The sequence below is a fragment of the Nestor notabilis genome, unplaced genomic scaffold, assembly GCF_000696875.1.
Source record: "Nestor notabilis isolate BGI_N333 unplaced genomic scaffold, ASM69687v1 scaffold7420, whole genome shotgun sequence".
Taxonomy (NCBI): domain Eukaryota; kingdom Metazoa; phylum Chordata; class Aves; order Psittaciformes; family Psittacidae; genus Nestor; species Nestor notabilis.
Window position 1 is genome coordinate 1 of NW_009912381.1, and position 24,581 is coordinate 24,581.

At 40.5% G+C, this 24,581-nt stretch overlaps 2 protein-coding genes across 2 annotated transcripts in view; both read left to right on the plus strand.

Moving 5' to 3' along the window:
* The first annotated feature begins 3,087 nt into the window (after positions 1–3,087).
* CASP10 (caspase 10, apoptosis-related cysteine peptidase) lies at positions 3,088–12,671 on the plus strand. Its single transcript, XM_010019242.1, has 7 exons — positions 3,088–3,401; positions 3,544–3,643; positions 4,199–4,334; positions 7,906–7,994; positions 9,485–9,596; positions 10,362–10,866; positions 12,500–12,671. Exons 1-7 carry the CDS (start codon positions 3,088–3,090, stop codon positions 12,669–12,671), a joined length of 1,428 nt encoding a protein of 475 aa, XP_010017544.1.
* Positions 12,672–19,022: 6,351 nt separating this feature from the next.
* CASP8 (caspase 8, apoptosis-related cysteine peptidase) overlaps positions 19,023–24,581 on the plus strand; it is a 5,946-nt gene continuing 387 nt past the window's right edge. Inside the window, exons 1-6 of the mRNA XM_010019253.1 lie at positions 19,023–19,333; positions 19,565–19,670; positions 20,418–20,556; positions 21,768–21,838; positions 22,478–22,589; positions 23,593–24,082. Of these exons, the coding sequence (XP_010017555.1) occupies positions 19,023–19,333; positions 19,565–19,670; positions 20,418–20,556; positions 21,768–21,838; positions 22,478–22,589; positions 23,593–24,082 (1,229 nt within the window). The remainder of the gene's footprint in view (positions 19,334–19,564; positions 19,671–20,417; positions 20,557–21,767; positions 21,839–22,477; positions 22,590–23,592; positions 24,083–24,581) is intronic.

The window sequence follows — 24,581 nt, forward strand, 5'->3', positions numbered from 1 at the left end:
GCGGATGCGCCCCCAGATTTTCCCACTCTCTCTACCCGGGATGCCGCCTCCGTCCTGCACGGCTCCGGGCTGGGGGTACGGCCGATCCTGGTTTCGGCAGACAGCAGGGCTCCGCGCCCCTCCCCGCAGGGAGTGCCGGGGTCATGACTCAGCACTTCGGCATTCATCGCCGACTGGCCGGGAAATAAACTGGGAAGCGCTAGGCGCCGCCCCTAGAGTAGCTGCCGGGAGAGGGGACAGGGCCGAAATTCATGTAGGAGGTAAGAAACGGGGGACTGAAGTGGAGAGGGAGCGAAGGAACGCTTCAGCTCCTGAATCCGAAGCCAAAACCTCGCCCCTTCCTTCCGGTGTTGGGTGCCTGCCTCTGGGCTGCTCGCGGGGCCGGAGCCAAATACTCGCCTTAGTTGTGGGGCTGGGCCTTAGCATTCCTTCGTACCCCTGGGTTTCTGTTTTCGGTTTGTTTGAGGGCTTTTTGGTTCGGTGATTTGGGGTTTTTTGTTTGTTTTTGGTGGGATTTTTTTTTACTATGTTCTGAAATCTTTTAGCCTGGGAGCACTCCCATCAGTCAAACTTTAAGCGAAAACATAGTAACTTCATAATCCTTATTTTATGTGATTTTCTTTCGTGGGTATACCGCAAAACATTAATTGGAAACGCTGATTATTCTTCTGTGTGTTGATGTCCTGTCTGCTAATGTCCTGCTAACTCTACCTGTAAATACTAGAGTGAGTCACGGCAAGCCTAGGGAGCAGGTAGGTGATGGGCTCTCTGTGTGTTAGTACTTAGCATCAGGCTGTTTTACTGGAATAGGGATTGAGTGATTGTTTGCTTTAGGACTCTGTTGTGGTTTTTTTACCGTGATGTTTTACAAGTGCATGAAGTGGTAGAGTGTTCTAAAAACACTGTAGCAGTAAGCTGAGCAGTGGATGTGCAGGTCGTGAGCCAGCAGTGTTTCTTTTTGAGGTAGTGCTGGCAGAGAGGGCTGGCCTAGAGTGCTCTCAGTACAGAGCTGGGGAAGAGAAGTTAAGGACAGCTAGTAAATGCAGCACATGTACAGAGGGTATTCCAATGGTTAGAATGAAAATTTCTTTCCAAGAATAGCAGCAACACAGACTTGAAAATTCTTTTAAAGGAATTAGTGGTAGATCTTGCTTCAGTTTAATTTGACAATGAAATTACTATCTACAGCTGATGTGCATACAACTTGCCCCTGTTTTCTTTAAACATTTTTCTTTTAACTCAATTGAAGTCATTTACTCTAAATTCTCAATTGACATTGTCGTGGTTTAAGCCCAGCCAGTAACTCAGAACCACTCAGCTGCTTGATCACTCTCCCCCTGCTCCCGGAGGGATGGGGAGGAGAATCAGAAGAATGTAACTCCCACAGGTTGAAATAGGAGCAGCCCAGTAACTAAGGTATAATACAAACCACTACTGCTACCACCAATAATAGTAATGATAAGGGAAATAACAAGGGGAGAAAATAAAATTGCTCACCAACCGCCGACCGATACCCAGCCCGACTCCAGCAGCGATCTGGCCTTCCGGGTGACTCCCCCCAGTTTATATACTGGGCATGATGTGCTGTGGTATGGAATAGCCCTTTGGCTAGTTTGGGTCAGGTGTCCTATCTCTGCTTCCTCCTGGCTTCCTGTACCCCTCCTCTGTGGCAGAGCAGGAGACTGAGAAAATCCTTGATCGGAGTAAGCATCACTTAGCAACAACTAAAAACATCGATGTGTTACCATTGTTGTTCTGAGGCTAAAGTTGAAAACACAGCACCGCACCAGCTCCTAAGATGGAGAAAAATGGCTTCTACAGGTGAACCCAGGACAGTCGTAATTCAGTTTGAACCTGGATTATATAGGCTTGTTTAGGCGGGAATCAGTACAACTTAAGTTATTCTGCTAAATGTAGTTCATTAAAGCATCTAGATAGGGTTTTAAAGTAGCTTTTAGCTAAACAAATTTAAAGTCTGATTTACTGTGAAGTCATATAATTTCTGTGTATAGCTAACAGGCTGAGATCTGAACCCTTTTGATAGCAGCTTAAATGAAGAGGGTGTAACAACACATGGAATTTCATATGAGTAGAGAACAAATGTGAAGAAGAATTATTGAGCTATGGGAGAGGAAGTACAGGAAAAAGCAGTCTGACATTTTTTCAGAGGCTTTGGATTCAGAGGTTCTGTCCCTGCTCCACTTCCCTGACTTTTTCTTGTGCTGCCTCAGTGTAGAAGGCTTTGCCACTTCCTGCTGCTCTAAACAAAAGATTAAAGACCTGCCTATTTGGGCAGAAGGCACATAAGCACCTTTTTACCTATATAATATTCCACAGGCAGAAAAGATCTCTGCCTAGACTATGTGGAAGAAGTTGGTGTAGTGGAAGGGTATTTAGTCTTTATTATAAACTTCAGTAAGATTGAGTTGCTTGTGCAGAGCCTAAACTGAGTGCAGAACACTGTTAGGTTTTAGTTCATGTACTTATAAGGGATTCTTTATGGTTTTCTTATGCCAAATGTGAAATACTGTCTGGTAGCAGGATATGACTGGGAGTAGTTGGATGTTCCACAGCTTCATGGTGTGGAACCTTCTTGGGTGTTAGCCTTGTAATGGAGGAACACCTCCCTGCTACAGCCAAAGAAGAATGAGCCCTTGGACTGCAGATCAAGGAATAAGTGTGAATCACTGTGCTCTCTCCACTGAGAGCTGTAATAAGTAACTGCAGGGACTCTTTCCACCTACGATGGAGAGAAGCAAAGATCTGAACATGGGAGATGTTTGAAAGAAACAATAGAACTTACGGAGCTCTTGAGGTCATGTAGCCTAGCTTTCTGCTTGGAGCAGGGCTGACTTCAAATTTAGACTGGGTTGTTCAGAGCTTCTGCCAAATCTGGTCTTTGTTGTCTTGTGTTTGGAGATGGAAATAGGTTTCAAATTTATTTAAAAGGAAACTCCCCTTCTGCAGAGGATTTTGTCCAAACAAGTGTTGGATGAAATCTTATTACAAGGGTTATTATATTGAAGATTAAAGTATTATTAGTGTTTGCTTTCTGCTTTCAGGCAGGGAGACTGTGGTTCCAGCAACATGGATGATGATGTCAGCTTGAAGTTCCGTCAGCAGCTTCTGCTCATTGACGAAAATCTGGTGTCTGAAGATGTAGCAGCTTTAAAATTTCTCTGTACTGACTTTCTCCCCTTCAGAAAACTAGAAAGGGTGAAGTCAGCGGTGGACATCTTTCAGCTTCTTATGGCTGAAGAATATCTGAACGAGAAAGATACTTTCCTACTAGCTGAACTCTTATACATAATTAAATGTCATTCCTTGCTCAAGGAACTTGGTTATACCAAGGGGAAAGTGGAAGAATGTCTGCATGAGAAGGGAAAAGTGCCTCCATACAGGTAAGCTTGCAGCGGGATTCTGCTCTCTCCATTACTTCCTTCTATGCCACACTGTTTCCTTTTCCATTTTTAAATTCTCAGATAGATTTTGTTTCTATACCATCTTCTGTTCTGCTTTTGTCTTACTGGATCTCTGTTACAGGCAGATGCTGTATGAATTGTCAGAGAACGTTACCAATGAGATGTTGAAGGATATTGTATTCCTCCTGAAAAACTCTCTTCCAAAGCGACAGATAATTCTGGTATGTGAAGAGAGACAAATGTGTATATGGTGAGAAGGGAAGAAGCAGGGGGGAAATAGGAGGAAAAGGATGAAGAGAAAAGTATTTGGCAGAATAGGGCATAATCTGCAGCTAGGCTGGTCAGTATTTACAGGGTTTGCAAGGAGGATGCTGTTGACAGATAAGTATGGAGTTTGGTGGTTTGTGCCAAGGTCAGTCACTGACAGTCCACAGTCCACAGATCATAAAAGGGTGGCAAATCAAATCTTCACCCTGCTTGAGCCATCTGCAAAGGAGATTCATGTCCCTATGTCATTGGTACCATTTCACAGCAATGAAGCCTTCTTAAAGCCAAGAGTCATTAATATGATTTGGATGAATCTGTTTGAACAAGACCATGCCAAATAATAACACAACGAGTAGCTTTCCATGGAGCAATATTTCTACCTCCCACAGTGATGTAAAACTGACTCTTTGGACCTTGTTGGGAGGAAGCAAAGCAGATACTAGTGCAGGTTTAAGTTCTAAGGAACAATAACCGTATTCTGTATTTTGTTCTCTCTTTTTGGCTGTCAGTCTGCTCTGGAATTGCTGATTTTATTGGAAAAACAGGGCCTTTTAACTGAAAACAATGTACAGATACTGGAGGAAATCTTTATGAATGTTTCACCTAATCTTCTGGAAATAGTAAACTGCTACAAAAGGGCAAAAGGTGAGAAATTCAGAGTCGTGGAGTACGTTTGCTAAAATTCAGGAAGCACTAGAAGGGTTTGGGTGTCTGAACCTCAAGGTCCTATGTTTGGATTGCTGGAATAGGAGCTAGAGAGGGATCAAGCATCTTCACGGATAAATTTGGCGTGACAGTCCCTAGCTTGTTTTACTTCTTACCTGAATTCCAGTAGGGACATGCTGGAATATCTGACGTCCCATAGAGCAGTCCAGCACATACAGAACAGGCTAGAAAACTAAAAATCTATTTGCAGTGCTGTTGCACTTCTCCATTTTCCCATGAATAGTGTTGAAATGATGATGACTGTCCTGTAAAAGGCACTTTGTGATTTACAAATGTACACTGTGACAAGGCAGTTGCCTACTAATAAGCTAGTGAAGCAAACTGTGTCTGCATGTGTGTCTGAAGTGGTAGGCTTTGTGTGTGTGATACATGTTATCAGGGGTTACGCTGCAGTTCGTAATATTCCTTTATTTAACATCCTATGGAGTGACTATAAGCATATTGGGGAAAATGCTCTATTTATTTAAGCACTAGGAAGCAAGTTCTGGGAAATGCAAAGCTACTTGCACCCCAGTAGGTGCAACAGCACACAGTGTTTCATGAGTTCCATTCCCCCATGCTTTCTGGCTTCTCTCATTTTGTCTCTTTCTGCTCTTAGCATGTCTGTGTCAAGAGGAAAACACTCTGCCCATTGAGGAATCTTCACTGGCTCACACTGGAGAAGTCAAAGTATTCACTTTCTCAGAGTTACACTGCAGTACATACTGCTAGCTTGGGTTTTAGTGGTTTAGGGGGTTGGAGTTTTTCTTGCCTTTATTTTGAAACCATACTGGCTGTGTTTTTGCTGAATCTTCTTACTTGGTTTAGGAACAGAACAAGCATATTTTTTTTTAGCATGTTAGAAATACAGTTGCATGTAGTATCAAAGAGTAGAAGTCAAAAACACTATTGGTCATGTGCAGCTGAGCGGGGAGGAATGATGTTAGGAAGAGAGATGAGTGAGAGAAAAAGCTACACAGGGACCTTCTATAGAATGGGTTAGTCACTTGGTGCTGTGTTGTGGTTTAACCCCAGCTGGCAACTAAGTACCACGCAGCCTCTTGCTCCCTCCTCTCACCCTCACACTGTGGAATGGGGAGGAGAATCTGGAAAAGGTAAAATTCATAGGTTGATGAAAAACAATTAATTGAAATAAATGAAACTAAAATAACAATAATAACAGGAAAAAGAGAGAGGAATAAAACCGGAGAAAAACTACTGATGCACAATACAATTGCTCACCAGTTGCTGGCTGATGCCCAGCCCATTCCCGAGCCAGAACTCCCCAGCCAGCTCCCCCCAGTTTATATAATGAACTTCATGTTCTAGGGTATGGACTACCCCTTTGGCTGGTTCAGGTCATCTGTCCCAGCTGTGCTCCCTCCCAGCTTCTTGTGTCCCTTCTCACTGGCAGAACATGGGAAACTGAGAAGTCCTTGACTTAGGGTCAGCATTACTACTCCCAGTTTTTCAGTGTACCAGTCCTTAACCAGTTAAACCCCTCCTGCAGCATGAGGAATCACATTTCTAAGCATACTTCCCAGCAGTGAAGTTATAGTAGACAAGAGCTGAGGAAAATGAGCTATTTCGTATCAGAAGGGTTTGCATTACTGCTGCTTTGAGCTGTATTTGCTCTACATGTCCCCAGGGTTTGGGGAAGCCTTCATACATGGTGCTTGGCACAGTAAGAAAATAAATGTAGTTTTATTAAGAAAGCATAGATTTGAAAGAATTTTAAAAGAATAAGCGACTGTTCCATAATCCTGATGATTGTGTTTGATTTTTCTTTCAAATGATGAGAGCTTATACTTTTTTTTTTCCCGTGCTATATAATAAACCATTGACACTGTTAGATGTTTCTAGTTATAATAATTTATAGAATTCTATGAACTCTATATTTTTATACAATTCCCTATCCAAGAGAATTGTTATAGGACCATGTTGGGACCTTTATTTTGTTTATAGTGACTGCGTATACCTATAGTGAGAGGATCATTTGGAAGTGAAAGAAAATTATTTGCTTTTTACCTTTATCCTTAAGAAAAAAGATAGTTGTTTCCAGCTTTGCGAGATTTGCTGTAATTGGGAAGTCTTTTGTAAGTTCATTATTAAATGCTTTGCTGTTCTTAGGAATTCAGTATTTTCCCTACTCTCTACTTAAAAAGCTTTGTATTAAGTCTGTTTTGCTAAAATTGCTATGACAACTTGTTACATATAATAGTGATTTTTAACATGATATTCCCCCTACTCCAAATATAGAAGACCTCGATCAAATCAGTCGGTTTTAATATTAATGGTAAGAACTTCTGAAACTATATTTAGTTTTTGTTTTCTTTGTTTAATGTTGCATCCCTTTACTTTCTCTGGGAGATTTCTAGCATTTGGATAAATGTAACACACTTACCCTGCTGTCTTCTTGGAAGGCTCTTTTGCTTCCTGCACATATAGATTTGAGGGATTTCAGCTCTTATATAAAAGAGGCAAGAGAAAATTGGCAAATCCTGTTGTATTTTGTCAGTCATTTACTAGAAACTAATGCATTTTCTGGGAAGTGAAATAATGGCTGGTCTGATTAGACACAAAAAGATTATTTATTTCCTGAAAATAAAAAACAGGTTTTCTGTTTAAATATTCCTGGGAGGACAAGAGCATGGGACACTCTGACTGTTTATAAAACTGTGATGTTAATTTTTTGGGTGCAGGATTTTACCTCTTAACTTTTTTTGCTGTGTGGATTGTTATGTGTGAGCTTGGGAGTGTTGCATGTTAAAGATGGATGGTTTTGATGATGGCATTAAATAGTGTATGATTTGTACAAAAGGAGAGAAGTGTTTTAGGGCATTCAGAAGGAGAAGTAAATAAAGCAGCAATAAATAAAATTACATTTTGGATCAGGTCTCTGAAAAGACTCTGTACAAATAACAGTGACTAGTTTGCATCCATCTTTGTGACTCCACATCAAATAGACCAGCTGCAAAGTGTAGCAGTACAACATCTGTCAACTCTTACCCTCTTTCAAGTTCTGTCAGTGCAGCCTTGCTCTGAAAGTCAGGCTGAGAGTTTGTATCAGTGATTCAGGAACAAAACAAAACAAAGCAAATCTGTGCTGGGAGCTTCAGTAGTAATACTGCAGATCCTTCTTACAAGACAGTTATTTCTGAGCTGATTCCCAAATGAAAAATTAATTTGAATGTCTCGGGGTCTATCCTTATACCATGGATATTTTTGTTCCACAGTGCCAGTACAAATAGAAACCTTGCCTTTGTCACAAAATTAATATATATAATAAAAATAACTGGAGACGTGTCCTTTGAACATGATGATGCTATCTTACATGGTGGAATTATTCCTTTCAATGAAATGGTATTTCAAATACAAAAAATGCTGGTTGTTTGTTTTTTGGTTTTTTGTTGTGATTTTTTTTTTTGTATTTTGTATTGGATTTCTCTTCATAAATATCTGTGTTGGTTTTGGTTTTTGGTTTTTGTTGTTTTTTTTTTTTTTTTCCTAGATAACAAAGCAGCTTGTCTTACACGAGGCTTCTCTGAAATGAACCTGGAGCCACCTGGAGAACTCAGCAATGAAGAAAATGAATCAAAGGTTTGAGACAATCTCTTAAATCCTCTTTTTGAATACTAGGTGTGTGAGGTCTGGATGTGTAATGACACTTATCATGCAAGGACGTGAGATGTCTGTGTGTCTCATGAAATTTTTTCAATTGTCTGATCAACTGGAATGTTTCAGAGAATATTTTAACCTTGGAGACCAGAAACTTACTAATATTGGAAGGTGTGCTGGAGGCAAAACAGGCATAATAGCTTTGACATTATCCACACATCAGTGCACCTGCTTATCTTCCTGCTACAGACAAAACATTTGGCATTTTCTTAAGTTGTGCATTTTGGAGATGGCAGCAGAATGTGCAAGACACAGGCAAACATAGCTTCACAGTTCTCTTTCTAAATGTGGCTTAGAAAAAGCTTCAGAGTATCTTGAAATTAAAAGTCACAATGGACAGCATGCAAAGACCTTGTGAGAAGAATAAAAGAAGGCAAGAGTTTTTCGTAAGCTACTGCAGGCATGTAACAATCTTCCTCAGTAAAACAGAGGTCTTGGTACAGCAGAAAATACCTCTTCTGTGAGATCCCTTCTTAGAAGCCTTGTGTACACTCTTTAACCTTGTACAGCAGTGTAACCACTGAATTCTCCCTCTGGCTTTTTTCTCTGGCATGGATATTGAGGAACCAAGTTGCTGTGTTTGTTTATAGCTATTTAATTTTTTGAAGTTCTGTGCTGTAACATATCTTTTTATCAACTGATTTTTCAGACTGCTGTAGCAAAGACACTTCTTACTGCTCTTGAAGGAGCTTGGAGTGCTGCCTTTATTTTGTTCTACTAAAATACACCAAAGCAGGTGTGTGTTGCTCTTTAGTGAGCAGAAAGGAGCTGAAGTGGTGAAAGTTTTTGATTTCAGTCCAGGGTTGAACTTGGATAGCACCTGAAGTTTTGGTGACTTTTCAGTTTTTAAAATGTTCTTTCTTAAGAGTGGGAGGTAACTTTGAAGTCTTAGAAAAACTGGTAGTGTGGCAGGTTTATGCACTTCCGATATCTCTGTTCTGCTTGTATCCCTTTCCAGTTGATCAGTATGAACCACCAGCTCCACGTATTCATCGCTGCTTTTGAGAAAACAACTCGGATGTCTAACATTGCATAGGTTCATTGTGAACCCTCTGCTATCTGAAGTTGAAATATTGTCATGACCTTGGAAACAGTTGGAGACTTCTGTCCGCATCACCAGTTCAGATTGTGGAGTTTGGCTGCTGAATCCTCCCTTTTCCATACAGATGACCAACCCAGCTGCCAAACCCTTCCTCTGCAGTTTGATAGTATGGTGACAGTGTGTGCTCAAGGCTTCACCCGTGTCTTTTCACACAAAGAAGCATCATTGAGTCGCAGCTTTTCAAAAGTAATGCAGAGTCTTAGGTGCCTCTAATTTTTGGATGCCAATTTTGAGACATATTAAGGAAATAGGAGTAAGTTGAATAAATTAATTGAGGCTGTAAGCTTTTTTTTTCCTTTCCTTTCTACAGAAGATGGCAAGCTACAAAATGGATGGACCACACAGAGGATTTTGTCTTGTTATTAATAATGTTATATTCAGTAAGTCTCTTAGCGAGAGGAAAGGTTCTTCCAAAGATGCTGGTAAGTTACTGAAGTGAGATTTTTGGATGATTGGTCTCTGTTTCCCCATCTGAGTTGATTGTCTAATATTGCTCTTTATTTTTATTGTTTATATTTTAATTAATATTCTTAAAGAGTAGAATGTTTGCTATAAGTTAAATTGTCATTTTTGTATTCTAGGGGAGAAAGGGTTAAAGGAAAAGTAACCACAATTTCTGATGCAGTTGGATCATTCTTGAATAATTTTGAGGCTCTCTTTACTTAGTTTTAGTTCTTTATTATAGCTATAGATAAAGGCTAACGTACGCCATCATTCTACATAATATAATGCAAAATTCTATAATCACACAACTCTGTGAATACTTCTTGGTTTATTCTGTTCCTTTTATTTGTCTGTTGTGTATGAAACTGTAATATTAGTTTCACTAAACTGCAATTGGAAAATAAGATGTGAGGAAGGTTTTGAAAGATCTAAACTGAAACTCAAATGGGGGATTCCTCATGTTTTCAGGTGTCATTTATGAGCTCGCTTAGTATGTCATTATACATTGTAAAATGTCCTTATATTTTCTGAAACTTTTCTAGAAAAACCCAGGAACTCTTGAGTTGATGTCATCTTTTTTTATTCCAGTTAACCTTTAGTTGATACTAGTAAAAGAATGAATCTGCAGAAGGTGTCTTTCCTGGTTCAGATCAGTTTGCATAGTGACTTCATAAAATTGTTTACTAGTGCCTGAGTTTTTCCTTTTATCTTTTTTTTTTTTTTTTTTTTTTTTTTAATTACAGAGGAACTGGAGCGAGTATTCACATGGCTTGGTCTAGATGTGAGGACTTACACAGATCTGACAACTCAGGAGATTAAAGAACTCCTGCGAACTTGGCAGCATTTGGAAGATCACAAAGACAGGGACTGCTTTATATGTTGTATTCTGTCTCATGGAGAGTCAGGAGCAGTCTATGGGAGAGATGAGGAACTTATATCAATCCGCACAATCATGTCCCACTTCACTGCAAAACAGTGTCCACAGCTGGCAGAAAAACCTAAACTCTTCTTTATCCAAGCATGCCAAGGTAAAGAGGTACAGTGTGCTGTCTCTGTTCAAGCTGATGCACAAATTCCAGACTCGTTTTCCATGCAACAGAGCATTTCTCCATCTGAAAGTATTCCTGAAGAGGCCGATTTCCTCCTGGGCATGGCCACAATTGATGGATATGTGTCTTTCCGGCATGTTCATCAGGGTGCTTGGTACATTCAGGCCCTGTGCAGCAAGCTACAGCTGTTGGTACCAAGGTAAATACTTTGCTTAGCTATTCCATGAAGAAATGGGAGGAACTCCCCCTACCTTTTCCCCCCCCCCCAATTCCAAAGGCAAATTCCCATGGGAACGCTAACCCATGTTCTGAGGTGGACAAAATTAGTTAAACTGATGGTTTGGTTGCTTGCCACTGATAAAGTTACATTTGTGGTAGACTGACCCTGGCTGGATACCAGGTGTCTACCAAAGCCATTCTATCAGTTGGACAGTTGAGAGAAAGTATAGTTAAAAGTTTATGAGTTGAGATAAAGACAGGGAGAAATCATTCACCAATTACCACCACAGGCAAAATGGGCTCAACTTAGGGTGGGATTAGATCTGATGTATTACCAATCAGATCGGAGTAGGATACTGAGAAATGAGACCAGATCTTAATCCCTCACCTCTCCCTTCTCCCTGGGCTTACCTTCAGTCATGAATTCTCTACCCCCTTTCCTGCAGTGGTGCAGGGGACAGAGAATGGGGGTTGTAGTCAGTTCATCATTTTTCTGCTGCTCTTTCCCCCTCAAGGACAGGACTCATTACACTTTTCCTCTGCTCCAGCGTGGGATCCCTCCCACAGGAGACAGTCCTCCACAGACTTCTCCAGTCTGAGTCCTTCCCAGAGGCTGCAGTTCTTCAGGAACTGTTCCAGCATGGGTCCTTTCCACAGGGTGCAGTCCTTCACAAACAGACTGCTCCAGTGTGGGACCCCCACAGCATCACAAGTCCTGCCAGCAAATCTGCTCCAGCCTGGGCTCCTCTGACCATGGGTCCACAGATCCTGCCAGGAGCCTGCACGAGTGCAGGCTTTCCATGGGATCACAGTCTCCACTGGGCACCCACCTGCTCTGGCATAGGGTCCTCCATGGGTTGCAGGTGGATATCTGCTCCCCCATTAACCTCCATGGGCTGCAGAGGGACAGCCTGCCTCACCACAGTCTTCACCAGGGGCTATAGAGAAATCTTGGCTCTGGTGCCTGGAGAACCTCCTCCGCTCCTTCTACACTGATCTTGAAGTATGCAGAGCTCTCACATGCCCTTGCTGCTCTCTCCAGCTGCAATTGCTGCTGCACAGTAGCTCTTTCCCCTTCTTAAATATGTTATCATGGAGATGCTACCACCATCAGTAGCAGGGAGCCAGCTGGCATTGGTTCTTTTGGGCATGGGAAGCTTCTAGCAGCTTCTCACAGAAGCCACCCATGTAGCTTCTCCTCCCTTCCCACTGCCACATAATCCCAGTAAAACATTAACACTGCTAGTGCCATAGAGATAATCTGGGGCATGTGAAGTTTATTTTACAATCCTCTAAAGATTTTACAGTCCTCTAAACCTCCTATGTTTAAGGCAGAAACATCTGTTTCTTGAATGAATTTAGGTAAAAATACTTCATTCCGTTATTTTTCTTTAATGGTTGAATCAAGCAAGACGGTAAGAAAACATCTTTTGTTTTTAATATGACTCAAATGAGAACAAAAGAGGAGAAATTTAGAGAAAATGATATTTTTTTTGTGTGTGTTAAATATTTATACTGTATCTTCTAAGTGTTCTGGGAGGTGTATAATAGAGTGCCATCTGCTCATTAATAAGTATCTTTTATTTTTACTTTTGCTCTCCATGTGTCTATAGGGGTGAAGATATTTTGTCGATTCTTACAGAAGTTAATGAAGATGTGGGCAGACGTGTTGACCGCTTAGGCACAAAGAAGCAGATGCCCCAACCAGCGTATACCTTAAGAAGAAAACTTATATTCCCAGTACCTAGAGACCCTCCTCCTTCACAGCTATATAGAGGCTTTTAAAATACATCCTTTTATCAGCACATTTCAATTAAATGCAATTCATCACACTACCTGTTTTAAGGCAGTTATCCAGAATACTGAGGAACTGTTAGCTTCAAGGCAAAGCGTCATAATTTTTTTACCATACTGTGAAACTGGAGGAGACACAATTAAAACAGTCCATGTGCTAGCTAATTACATGATCTATATAGTCAGTGTTATCAGGGTTGGGAGAAGCATGCTTCAGTCATGTTAAATGGTTTTGTACCTGCAAAGACTACAGATAAAAAAGTGTTTTTCTGACAGCAGAAGGATTGCAGGTAGCCTTCAATATGTAAACCAAGATTGTTAACAGTCTGGTTTAGGCTCATTGTGATTGATTTTGCAGGCTAGCAATTTTAAATCCCACCTTTAAATCCACTGGGTATGTTCACAGAGAAAGACAAAGGTGGGAACGAAGAGGAGAAAATGTAAGTAGTAAGTGGAAAAGGATTTTCATCTTAATTTAAATTACATTTAACTTAATGGAGAACTAGTTGACTATTGAAATCAGTAATTTGTTTCATGATGCACACTGGTACTGTCTAATGGCTAATATAAACCTTGTGTACCAGGATGTATTTCCAAAACTGATTAAAGCCAAGATGCTGCGTAGTATTCCCTCTGTGAAACCTTGTGAACCGTCACTTGGCCATCACTTCTGTGAGGAATAGTTAGGGTAGAAGATTTGCACATTATGAAATATGACATTCAGCAGTGTATCTGTGTAGGTTTATTAGATTGATTAACTTTGTTAAGCATTAAATTTTCTGATTATTGTTTCTTGTTTTTTGATTAAGCTTCCAATAGAGCATTTTATGAGTTAACTGAAATAATGTCACATTGTTTTGTTATGAGCATTTATTATGTATGCCTGTGCCCTTCCTGTTTGTTACTGCATTAAATTCATACTACTTTTTGAGAGCTTGAAGAGGTAAAAATTACGTACTGGGGTAAGCCTTATCTTTGTTTCTGACTGGCCCCTGTACTTCTGGGGTCTGCATTAGTCGGTGGGTTTTAAATACCTCAGAGTTTAAGCAGAAGTGAGACTTAGTTTATTTCAGCAAAACACTGTTTGTTGTAGATGATTAATAGCTATAAGTTAGGGTGAAAATTTGAAAGAGGGCTGTCTAGTGCTGTTGGATGTGATTTTTAGCTTGCACTATTCAGGATTTTTAGGAGGGGAGTTTTGCATCATACAGAGCATTGAAACACAGCCAGCTTGACAAAACATAATGGTAATTTTTTTATCATGATAGTGTGTGACCCGTCACATTTTGAGTCTTCTGAGCTGCCACACTTGAAGTCACATTTGTGCCACAGCTAGAAAATGGTTTACCTTTTAGTAGAATATGTGACATACTGTAATAGAATCACAAAGTTTTTGGCTCACAAGTACTGTTCAGACTTGTTGCACTTGTTGCACTCTATGTTTGGGTGACAGCTGAATTTTTATCACTACAGAGTAAACACTGACAACAATTTTGACCTTGTTTTGTGGGTTCTTGTTTTCATTTTTAAATTGGTGGACAGAGAACATCATCATGTTGTCTGCCTTCCTCTGTAGAGACTTCTGCCTGGGTAATGTCAAGTTAAATCATAAGTAAATCAAGACAGACAGAAGAGTCTAAGCTGACTTGATGAGAAACTCAACATGAGCAGGCAGTGTGCACTTGCAGCCCAGAAAGCCAACCGTATCCTGGGCTGTATCAAAAGAAGCATGACCAGCAGGTCAAAGGAGGTGATCCTGCCCCTCTACTCTGCTCTTGTGAGACCTCACTTGGAGTATTGTGTGCAGTTCTGGTGTCCTCAACATAAAAGGGACATGGAGCTGTTGGAGCAAGTCCAGAGGAGGGCCACAAGGATGATCAGGGGGCTGGAGCACCTCCCATATGAAGCCAGGCTGAGAAAGTTGGGGCTGTTCAGCCTGGAAAAGAGAAGGCTGCGTGGAGACCTTATAGCAGCCCTCCAGTATCTGAAGGGGGCCTACAAGGATGCTGGGAAGGGACTCTTCATTAGGGACTCTAGTAGTAGGACAAGGGGTAATGGGTTTAAACTTAAACAGGGGAACTTTAGGTTAGATACAAGGAAGAAGTTCTTCACAGTGAGGGTGGTGAGGCACTGGAATAGGTTGCCCAAGGAAGTTGTGAATGCTCCAACCCTGGAGGAGTTTAAGGCCAGGCTGGACAGAGCCTTGGGCAACATAGTTTAGTGTGTGGTGTCCCTGCTCATGGCAGGGGGTTTGGAACTAGATGATCTTAAGGTCCTTTCCAACCCTAACTATTCTGTGATTCTGTGACTTCTGCCTTCAGTTCCCTGGGGAGAGGGATCCATGCTTGTGAAATATGAAAGATTGGTAAAGTCTCCCTTACTCATAATGTTTGTTCAAACACAGTTTCCGCTACCGTAATTTACACTTAATATTCAGTGTCAATATTTTGGTTGTGTGTGCTGAGGGTTGTGTTTATATGGCTGCACACTGTAATGCTTGGGTGCATGCGGTGATACTCTGTCAGCACGAGCCCAAAGGTGGGGTACGCTTATCACTGTAACCGCAGCTGCCATTCAGCAATGTTGTTGGATGTTTCTGCGCGATCTCCTGTGGTGTATTTTAAAATAACAGTTTGAAAGTCTTTGGGAAGTTGGGTGGGTTTTATACAACTTAGATATTAATTGTTCCTTGCTGTCCACAGTACACACCTTCAGTGGAACTGTGGTAATGTGGAACTGTGCCAGGAAGAAATCAGCCTCAAACAAACAAACGGAAGTGGTTGGTTTTCTTTTATACAGAAGCATATGCACTTGTGCATGCTCTCCACCTACAGAATTAAAGAAGGGTTGCGACTTGTGCAAAACTTATTTAGACAGACAGAAGTGTAACTAGTGTAAAAGTCTGTTTGTAAAGTTTGTATCTTGGGTGGATCATGATCTTAAAGTGGGATTTGTTACACTCACAAGTCTCTGGTATCCAGTCCCTCCTGACTCAGTTTTTGTGCAGGAGTTGTCAATCCTGCCTTGTTCAGTAGAGGCCACAGTCACTACACTAGTTGAGTAGTCAAGTAACCTTAGCATTTTGCTTCCTCAAGGCCAACCTTTCTCTGAGAGATGAATTTTTGACAGGCTACTTCACAAGGAATAGTTTGGGTCACCAAGACACTTCTAGAGGAAGTCGGAGGGACATAACTTGGATGCAGGGGAGCTGAGGAAAATTGGAGAGACTAAGTTAACAAAAGGATGGGAACATTTTGGGGAAGGATGAGAGGAAGAAGTGAAACAGAAAAGAAAATGAGGAAGAGCAGTGCCAGAAGGACTGGTCCTTGAAACTGGCGCATGATGGGAGAAACTTGAAATCTAGAAAGAGCCAGCTTGGGCGTGGTTTTTGTCTGCAAATACTTTTCATAGTGCTAATCGCAGTTCACTTCCTCTTTCAAACTGAAGCTGGAGTCGATTCAGTTAAGACACAGGAACTGGTGCAGGGAAAGAGCATGGGGTGACATGGAAACAGAACCATTTTGGACCTGAAGATCAGATAGTGTCCCTCTGCGCTGCTCCCAGCCTTTGGATAAAAGGACAACTCATGGAGTGAAATAAGTCACACGTTTTCTGAACTGCTAGTAGCGCACGCTTTTCGGAAGGAATTTGCACACCTCATCGTACTGAAGGGTATGATGCAATTCTGAGTTTATAAAGATGGATAGGTTGAAATCAATGAATGATTTGTTTTTCATTTCAAAATTTTAACAGATTTTGTCTCTCCTAGCTGTCTCTTTTCATAATGCTGACTTCACAAGCCTCAGTGTCTGGTAGCTGTACTGATTGCTAATTGTGTATTTTCTGCTGCAAGGAAAATACTGATGGCCAGCAGGTCATGCTGGGAACCTTACCATTGGAGGCAGAGTTCTATACTTCAGAGGGCGAAAATGCCAGAAGTTAATTATTATCACTTAAATTCACTTTAAATGGGGAAGTATATTATGTAAATAATTTCAAAGGAATGTTTAGCCTTCTAGTTCCCTGTATTCACTGCTTCTGAATTTGGTACTAATAGTTGATTTTTTTCATAATTTAGGAAATAATCTTTCATGAAAGTGCATGTTAAAAATAGGGTGAGTTGGAGAGGGACTTCAGAGAAAGGAGGTAAGTAATGGACTAACTTGTGACAGAGCAGGACAGTGGGAATAAGATGCTTTTAAATTGAAAGATATAATTGATTCACCCTTTGCTCACTGTCTTCTAATTAGAGTTCAGGTATGGGAGCAAATGTTACTGAGCTATGCTGTATGCTAGAAAGTCCAGGCTATGTTGCTTAGTGTGTCCCTTAAAACAAAAGCAAAAGCTGGTTACTTTTATGGCTTGTTTATCGTTTTTTCTCATGAGCAATGTAAAAACTTCTTGAAACTAGAACCAGGATAGGTGATTCTTGAAACTAGAACCAGGAAACTGCTGCATTAAGACGACATCTTATTACTTTGTTACAGCATACTTTTTGTAAGTCATGTGACAACATAGACAATAGTACGAACTTCAGTCCTTTTCCTGGAATTCTATAGAGACTATGTCGCTCTCACTTTTTTCAAAGTCTTCCGCTAGTTCTCCAGCCTGTCCTCCCATGCAAGTGATGTGAAATTATTATTAGTAGTATTAGTATTAAACAGTTTGCTTTTTGTGTCTTTAATTTAGTAGAGTGGGAGAAAAAGACAAGCAATTATACATTGTTTTAGTGTGTTCTTATATTTACAGACAGGCTTAAATAGAGCGTGTAGGTGTCACATCTGTTCTAATTGCAGTAATTCTGTGGGTTTGAAACTCGGAGCCTTTGAGAAATAAAAATGAAAACTCCCTTACCAGAAAGACTTACTTTTATAGACACATGCCTTGTATCTTAAAGAAAAGACATGATTTATGTGAGAAAGGAGATAATTTCATAACTAGGTACCAAGAAAGTATTCTTCTTTCCTGTGTGGGTATAGAAATAATACAGTCAGATCTGAGATCATTGAATTGTGAGGTTAAGCACGTATGATTCATTCAGGTACTAGTGGTTTTGTGGTGATACAGGCCGAATGGTATGGATTCTAGTCTGGTTAAAAGTTCAGTTTGAATGGATTGAAAGAAAACAGTATTTGGGGGCAGCGCATGAATCACATATGTTTCATCACAACACATGTTTTGCTATTTTATCAGGTTTTTGATAGGCAAAGGTTTAAGATTCAGTTGTATGTTCACTCTTGCTAACAGAATGCTGACCAAGGGCAGCATGCCACAAAAACTGCTTTGCTGTAGAGGGGTCCTTGGAGGAGAGGGTAGTACAATTGTGGGTTTGTTTGATGTTTTAACAGTAATACTGATTCAGTTGTTCAGCTGGGCTAACTTGGAGTTACTAGCCCTGGTACTGAAGCATTTGCAGTAACAGTAACTTTAAAATGCCTAACATTCCAGTAGTGTCGGAGTAGAAGGTTTTGATTTGCTGTTCTCAACTTTTCTGTGTCCCAGTGAGTTCAGTGGGACAAAAGACCATTCCTGAATACATTTCCACAGAGCTTCTCTTCACAGATTCCTATGTGTCTTGGTTCTAAGGCAGAGGGAATAAAGTGACAAATGGTTCTCTTACTAGAGAGGCAGTAGAGGCAGCCTTTTAAGTGTCAGAGTGAGATAGGTGAAAGGCTTGCACTTGGTATTTTCTAACTTTTTCTTGTGCTTAAGAGTTGCATCCATAAACCAAGTTTAATATTTCTGAAGTTGATGGAGGAAGTGGTGGAGAAGGGAGATTGTATTTGATACCCAGTGAAACAGAACTAGTTTGACAAGAATTCTCCTGTCTTTTAAAAAGGGTTGACACCATCTGTATTTTATTTGAATATTAGAAATTGAGAGCTGGCAACTGAGTTTTATGTGATGCAGATAATCCAAAGCAGGAAGAGGTGCTTTAGCTATGCTGACCAAGGCCAGAAATAGTGTATAAGGGAAGGAAAAGCCAGATAGCTTAGAAGACTTACTCATGTGGACTCTTAACTTTTATGATGTATAACCTTTACCTCTGTTATGGTGTAAAACCTGGCAGTCTCATTTACCACGTAGTCTGTACTTGAGACTGGCAAGTGGCTTTTGCTCCCAAACAGGATTAAACCTAAAAAACCCCAATCAAAATTGAAACAGCGGCTAAGCATCAAACCTATGATAGCAAGACAGCCCCCCTCTGCTGAAGTACTTTTGACTGCATGTTATTATTTTGGCCTATTCTAAATGATGTGATACCTTTTATAATCATGTGTTGCACTACTCCTACTGACAAATCAACTTCTGTTTGTGTTCAGATCTACATCTTGATGTGAAATGGGTACAAACTTCTACAAACTCCTTTTTGACATCTCTGAGGCTTTGGTCACAGATGAACTCGCAGCTCTGAAGTTCCTCAGCCTGGAGCACATCCCCATGAGGAAGCTGGAAGCCATCCAAGAGCCCAAGGCCTTCTTCAGAGAGCTGCAGGAGAAAGGCATGATCGAAGCAGGGAACCTGGCCTTCCTGAAGGAGCTGCTCTACCGGATCAATCGGATTGACCTCCTGGAAAGCCAACTGAACTCTAGCCAACAGGAGATGGAGTGGGAGCTCCAGATCCCAGGCAGGGCAAAGGTGTCAGACTACAGGTAAGCACAGGAGTACTAAACCTTTGCACACAAAAAAGTACAACTGTTCTGTTGTGTACTGTCTTGTTTTCTGTCTGCGCTGTTGTCTTATGAATATCCCAGCATAGTTGTATTTATTGCAACATCACTATGTGCCACTGTGAGTTTTACATTTTGCAGTTCAAATGTGTAACTGTGGTGTTTACTTCTCATAACTTTCATAATTAGTCTTTTTCTATTCTTTATTGCCAGACAACTGCTATATGGAATTGCAGAGGACTTGACTCCAGAAGATGTGAAGTGCGTGAAGTTCCTGCTCCAAAAACGAATACCCAACAGCAAGCTCCAGGATAATGCTGTATGCAAAGTGTTCTTGCTAAAGTGATCTTGCCAAGTTTCTTGAAAGGCTACTTCAAGAGTTTGCTAGGTCTTGTAAGAAAGGAAAGAGAAAGCAGTCTGCTCTCTCTAAAATCTGTTGTTGAAACAACTGTCATGTTAGCTGATAGGTGCTGTGTGAAAGAATGGACCCTTTTCTCCTCACTGTATTTTTTCTCTGCCTTTTTTTGCTTTCCATTTCCTGTTTTCCCACCATCACCTGTGTCCTTGATCTTTTCTTCTTGCAAAATCCGTCATTCTCTTCCTTTCGTCTTTGCTTGGCGTTTATAAGACGTACATATGCTGTATCTAGGAAGAATGATGTTTGCTGGAGGAAAAACTATGTTTTGGAGACAGAAAATCAAGTTTTAATGTGAGTTCAACTGTAATTTTTTGTGTGTCATTGGGTACATTTGCTCTTCTATTGTCATTTGAGGTAACAGCATTTTGTTCAGTCCCCCATAAAAGTATTAAGAGATTTGATGAGTTTATTTAATACTTGTATTGTAAACAATGATCAGTGTTGTGCAACCTTAGTGATCTGTTTCTTTGGTTGCATTGCATCCCAACCCTTGTTTTAATGAGGTTTGAAGGGGAAGAAAACCCCAGTCTTTAGCTGGTCAGTCTCTGGGAATGAGGCTATTATCTTCTGCTTTGTCCAGAAGTGCCTGATACTGCAGTTAATGAAAGTGACTGTATGAGTTTGGGTTATGTGTTTTTGTTTTACCAGTCAATGTTGAAGGTCTTACTGGAAATGGAAAGAAAAGGGTTGATTAAAGAAGATGACATGGCAATGCTGAAAGATATATTGAAGGGATTTAGAGCTGACATAAAGAAAAAAATTGTTACCTATGAAGAACGAAAAAAAGGTAAATTATTTAATCTGTTGTTTAAGAGTAGAGCTACTGCGTGTGTGTGTGTGTGTGTGCGTGATTTTTGGGGCTCCATCCTTGGCAGCTTAGGAGTCCAGAGGTAAAAGAGAGACCTTAAAGTATCCTAGGATAGGCAGAGTGGCTCTTGGTACCTGTGGTTTCTGAAGCTCCCTGCTACTTGTAACCATTAGCTAATGTGTAACCATTAACTTTCTGTACTAGATGTGATATTTCAAGGACTTACATATATCTGGGCTGTTGCAGCTGAGGTGGTGACTTCTCACACCACAAGTGGGCCGTCCCTTCTTGGGAAACAGGATGTGTCAACCAGCAACAGCCGAGACCTAGTAAATTTTTTCTCAGAACCATCTTTTGGATGACTCAGTGTTTCCTTGGACACATCAATACAGCCCGTGCAATTCCCTGCAGAGATACCAGCCAGTTTCCCCAGCATGTTTTTGCACTGCTAACTTGTGCTTGTGTCTCTAAAAGAGCAGACGAAAATTGCCAAGCCCTGTGTCAGGGGAATGGATTTTTAGTTATACTATTATTATTTTGTCCCCCTTGCTAAGTAGAAAAAGAACATGTCTTACAGATCTTTATGCCTGACAATTAAATTCCATTTAAATACATATGCTTAACTTGTAAAATTGGGTACTGTGATTTGTTTCCTTGGGCAAAACCATGGGTTTGATTCCTTCACTTACTTCAGACACTTGTATTCAAAGAAATGTTTTTTTGCTTTGAGGAGATCTTCTGCTATACTGGTATTCTGCATCTTTGATGTGTCTACCCAAACAGTAGAGCTCTCTGGAGAAGAGATAATGGCATCAGAAGTAAATGAACTAGCTGTAGTGTATCACTGTACAAAAATGTGTCTCTTCTTTTACTTACATATCCCATAATGGAGATGCTAGTTAATGGCTTGCCTGGAGTGCTTACTCACATTCAGCCCTTTATTCTCTAGAATAAGAATATTCCTACCAGTAAAAGAGCAGAGAAGAACTAGAACGCAGCTCCACAGAGCTTCAATAACCAGCAGTCTGTGAAACTGGAACCCTGTTTGGCCCAGCTCTACAAAATGATGGTGTCTCAGTTATGTGGGAACCACTCTCCAGCTCACTCCTTGTACTATTTTTTTTGAGTGCTGAAATATGCAGAGTAGAAGATTTATGTTATTAGACCTAAAATGTTCTTCTCCCTTTTAGAAAAACTCCACTATCCAATGTCTGTATCTGTGCATCCAGCAAGAAAAAGCACAGAGGAGACACCACACCTGGTGAGAAATACCTCAAGGTTACCTTTAAAGTAAATTCTGGGAGAGGGAAACATAAATTCTTAAGACTAAGCAGGTGGAAGAGCTGAAAGGGAGGGATTTTGGCTTTACATGTAGGTCTTGGAACAATTCCTATTTTCAAAGCAAGACCAAGCCTTGTTGCTTTGTGAGGACCTGGCTGTCAGCAATCTTTTAGGCAAGAAATGAAGGAGTACCTGTTGTGTGAAGAAAACTGATCTTAAGAATAATGGAGACTGGGACGTTGAAGTACTTCTGGACAGATGGGAAGGGAACAACAGAATCTGCTACCTCACTAGAAACCCACAGGGACTCTCAGAGGGAATGGTAGGGTGCAGGAACTTTTTCTTTGCACATGCAAACTTATGTTTCTGGATACTAGCTTTCTCCCATGCCAAAATCGTATCCTAACCACAGAGTGAAAGGAGAGGGGGGGATTCAGAAAGACAAAGCAGATTCCTCTCCCCTGTAGCTAGCTTTTATTTTTAGGCTTTTCTTTTCTTGTATCTTGGCCTTCATGAGTTATTTTGCGCTTGGCCGTGAAAAGCCAACAATCTGCGTATAGCATATTTCTCTTTTTGATGCTTGGCACTGCTTTCTTACCTTCTTGCTTTGTTTCTACAGCCTGTGGAATCATATAAGATGAAAAATAACCCTCACGGTTACTGTGTGATTCTTAACAACTACAAGTTTAAAAATGAGCATGAAGTCAGAAAAGGAACAATTGAAGATGGAAGTAAGTACTTTTTTAATCCGATTACTGGTTTATTTGGTTTTCTCCTCTGATAATTCTCTGAAAGTATTATCTTAATAATCATGTCCACTGAGTTCCCTTGCCTCCAGGGTAACTGGAGTGACAGTCACTGTAGAAATCAGAAATGTGCCACTTCCAACAGTTCAGCTGATGGCTTAAAAGAAGGAACTGTTTTCTGTTTTAGATAAAAAGCATCGTCCAAATAGTGAAGGAGGGATTACTATTCTGCCTTTTCACTTTTTGGCTGGTTTTAATTCTTAGATATTATGGAGTTAAGTTTTTAAGTAAGTCCTTAAATTCTCTTTAATGCTCAAATGCTACTGCTTTATAATTTTCTTTAAAGCCTGTCTTTTTGCAGGAGTCACTTTTAAGATGAACAAAAGTTTATCTTAAAGTAAAATCTGTTCCATGAAAGCATACATCACTGGTATTTTAACTCCATCCAGCCTGTCTACAAGCTGCTTGCTTCCCAGCTACTTTCTCACTACCCACACAATCAAGTCTACATTTGATGACAAGTGTGCATAGCATTTGTTAGAGGGTTACTCTCCCTTCCTTCTTGCTGCACTGATCATTCTCACAGGATGAGGGATCTACTTCACTTAAGATTAGCAGAATTTGTCATTCTAAAGAGTTATCTCTTCTTTAACTTGCTAAGTGTTGTTCTTAAGCATCTGAGATTATTAGGCAAGGCACAGTTAAAGCTTGCTTTAACATAGTAAACTTTACTAGTTTGTGCCAATTAATCAGATTGTCTGAAATCTGTTGTTGTTTTAGATAGTGTGATGCTTAACCCAGTTGTGTTAATGAAAAAACAGGCATTTGGATTTTTCTAATCAGATTTAGCAGGCTAAGTGTCAGTTAGGTGAATTTATTGCTGGGGTCTGAACACTTCTGCTAGTATTTGAGCTATCACACAAACACTGATGTTTCAGCATCTTCCTTGTCATTGTTTAATAAGTGCCTTTCGGCTTTTTTTCCCTAGAGGCTGTGAAGAGGGTCTTTGAGTGGCTTCAGTTTGAGACAGTTGAGCACATGGATCTAGAAGCAAAGCAAATATATGAGAAAGTTAAAACATACAGTGAAAAAGATCATAGTAACATGGACTGTTTCGCTTGCTTCATTTTTTCCCATGGTGAAAAAGACAAAATAAAAGGCATTGATGATCAGTTTGTAAATATTAAAGATTTAGTCTCCTGTTTCAGTGGATCTAATTGCCCTTCTCTTGCTGGCAAACCCAAGCTGTTTTTCATCCAGGCTTGCCAAGGCTCTGTAGATCATCCAGCTGTCACAATAAAAGAAGACCTTTCTGGCCATCCTGAGATGGATGTTACCCCTATGATATCCATTCCTGATGAGGCCGATATTCTGGTTGGCATGGCTACAGTGGAACACTACAAGTGCTATCGCTGTACAGACACTGGAAGTGTTTATATACAGTGCCTCTGTGAAAAGATGAAGTTGCTTTGCCCACTGTAAGTACTGTTTTTAATCCATGTACATTTGGGGTGCTGCAGGCATACATACTTAAGCGTGCTGTGCTGAAACAGCAGTGGTTTATATTTGTGCTATATAATGCTTTTTTACCTGCAGTAATTGTTGTGGAACTAGGCATTGCTATTTTTCTGGAGATGAACCAAAGTATAAGTGACTTCCCCTAGTTCGCCTGTAAAAGAACCTGGGGTGTAATGCTGGAACACTACATATAGACAAGTGTGTGTATGTGTGTGTATGTTTTTTAGTATTTTTTGACTGATAAATGATTTCCAGTGAAACCTGATGAGAGGCAAATTTGTTGAGTGATTACACAGACAGAAAAATCAGTGTTCTTTAGTCATAACTTTCATTGTTGCCTCCCTCCCATCCCCATCATAAACTCCATTCAGAAAATAGAATTTCTCTTCAGACATCACTTTCTCCAGAAGAGTGCGTGGAGAATGCGTAGGTTTGGTTCTGTCTTACTTAGTGTGCTGT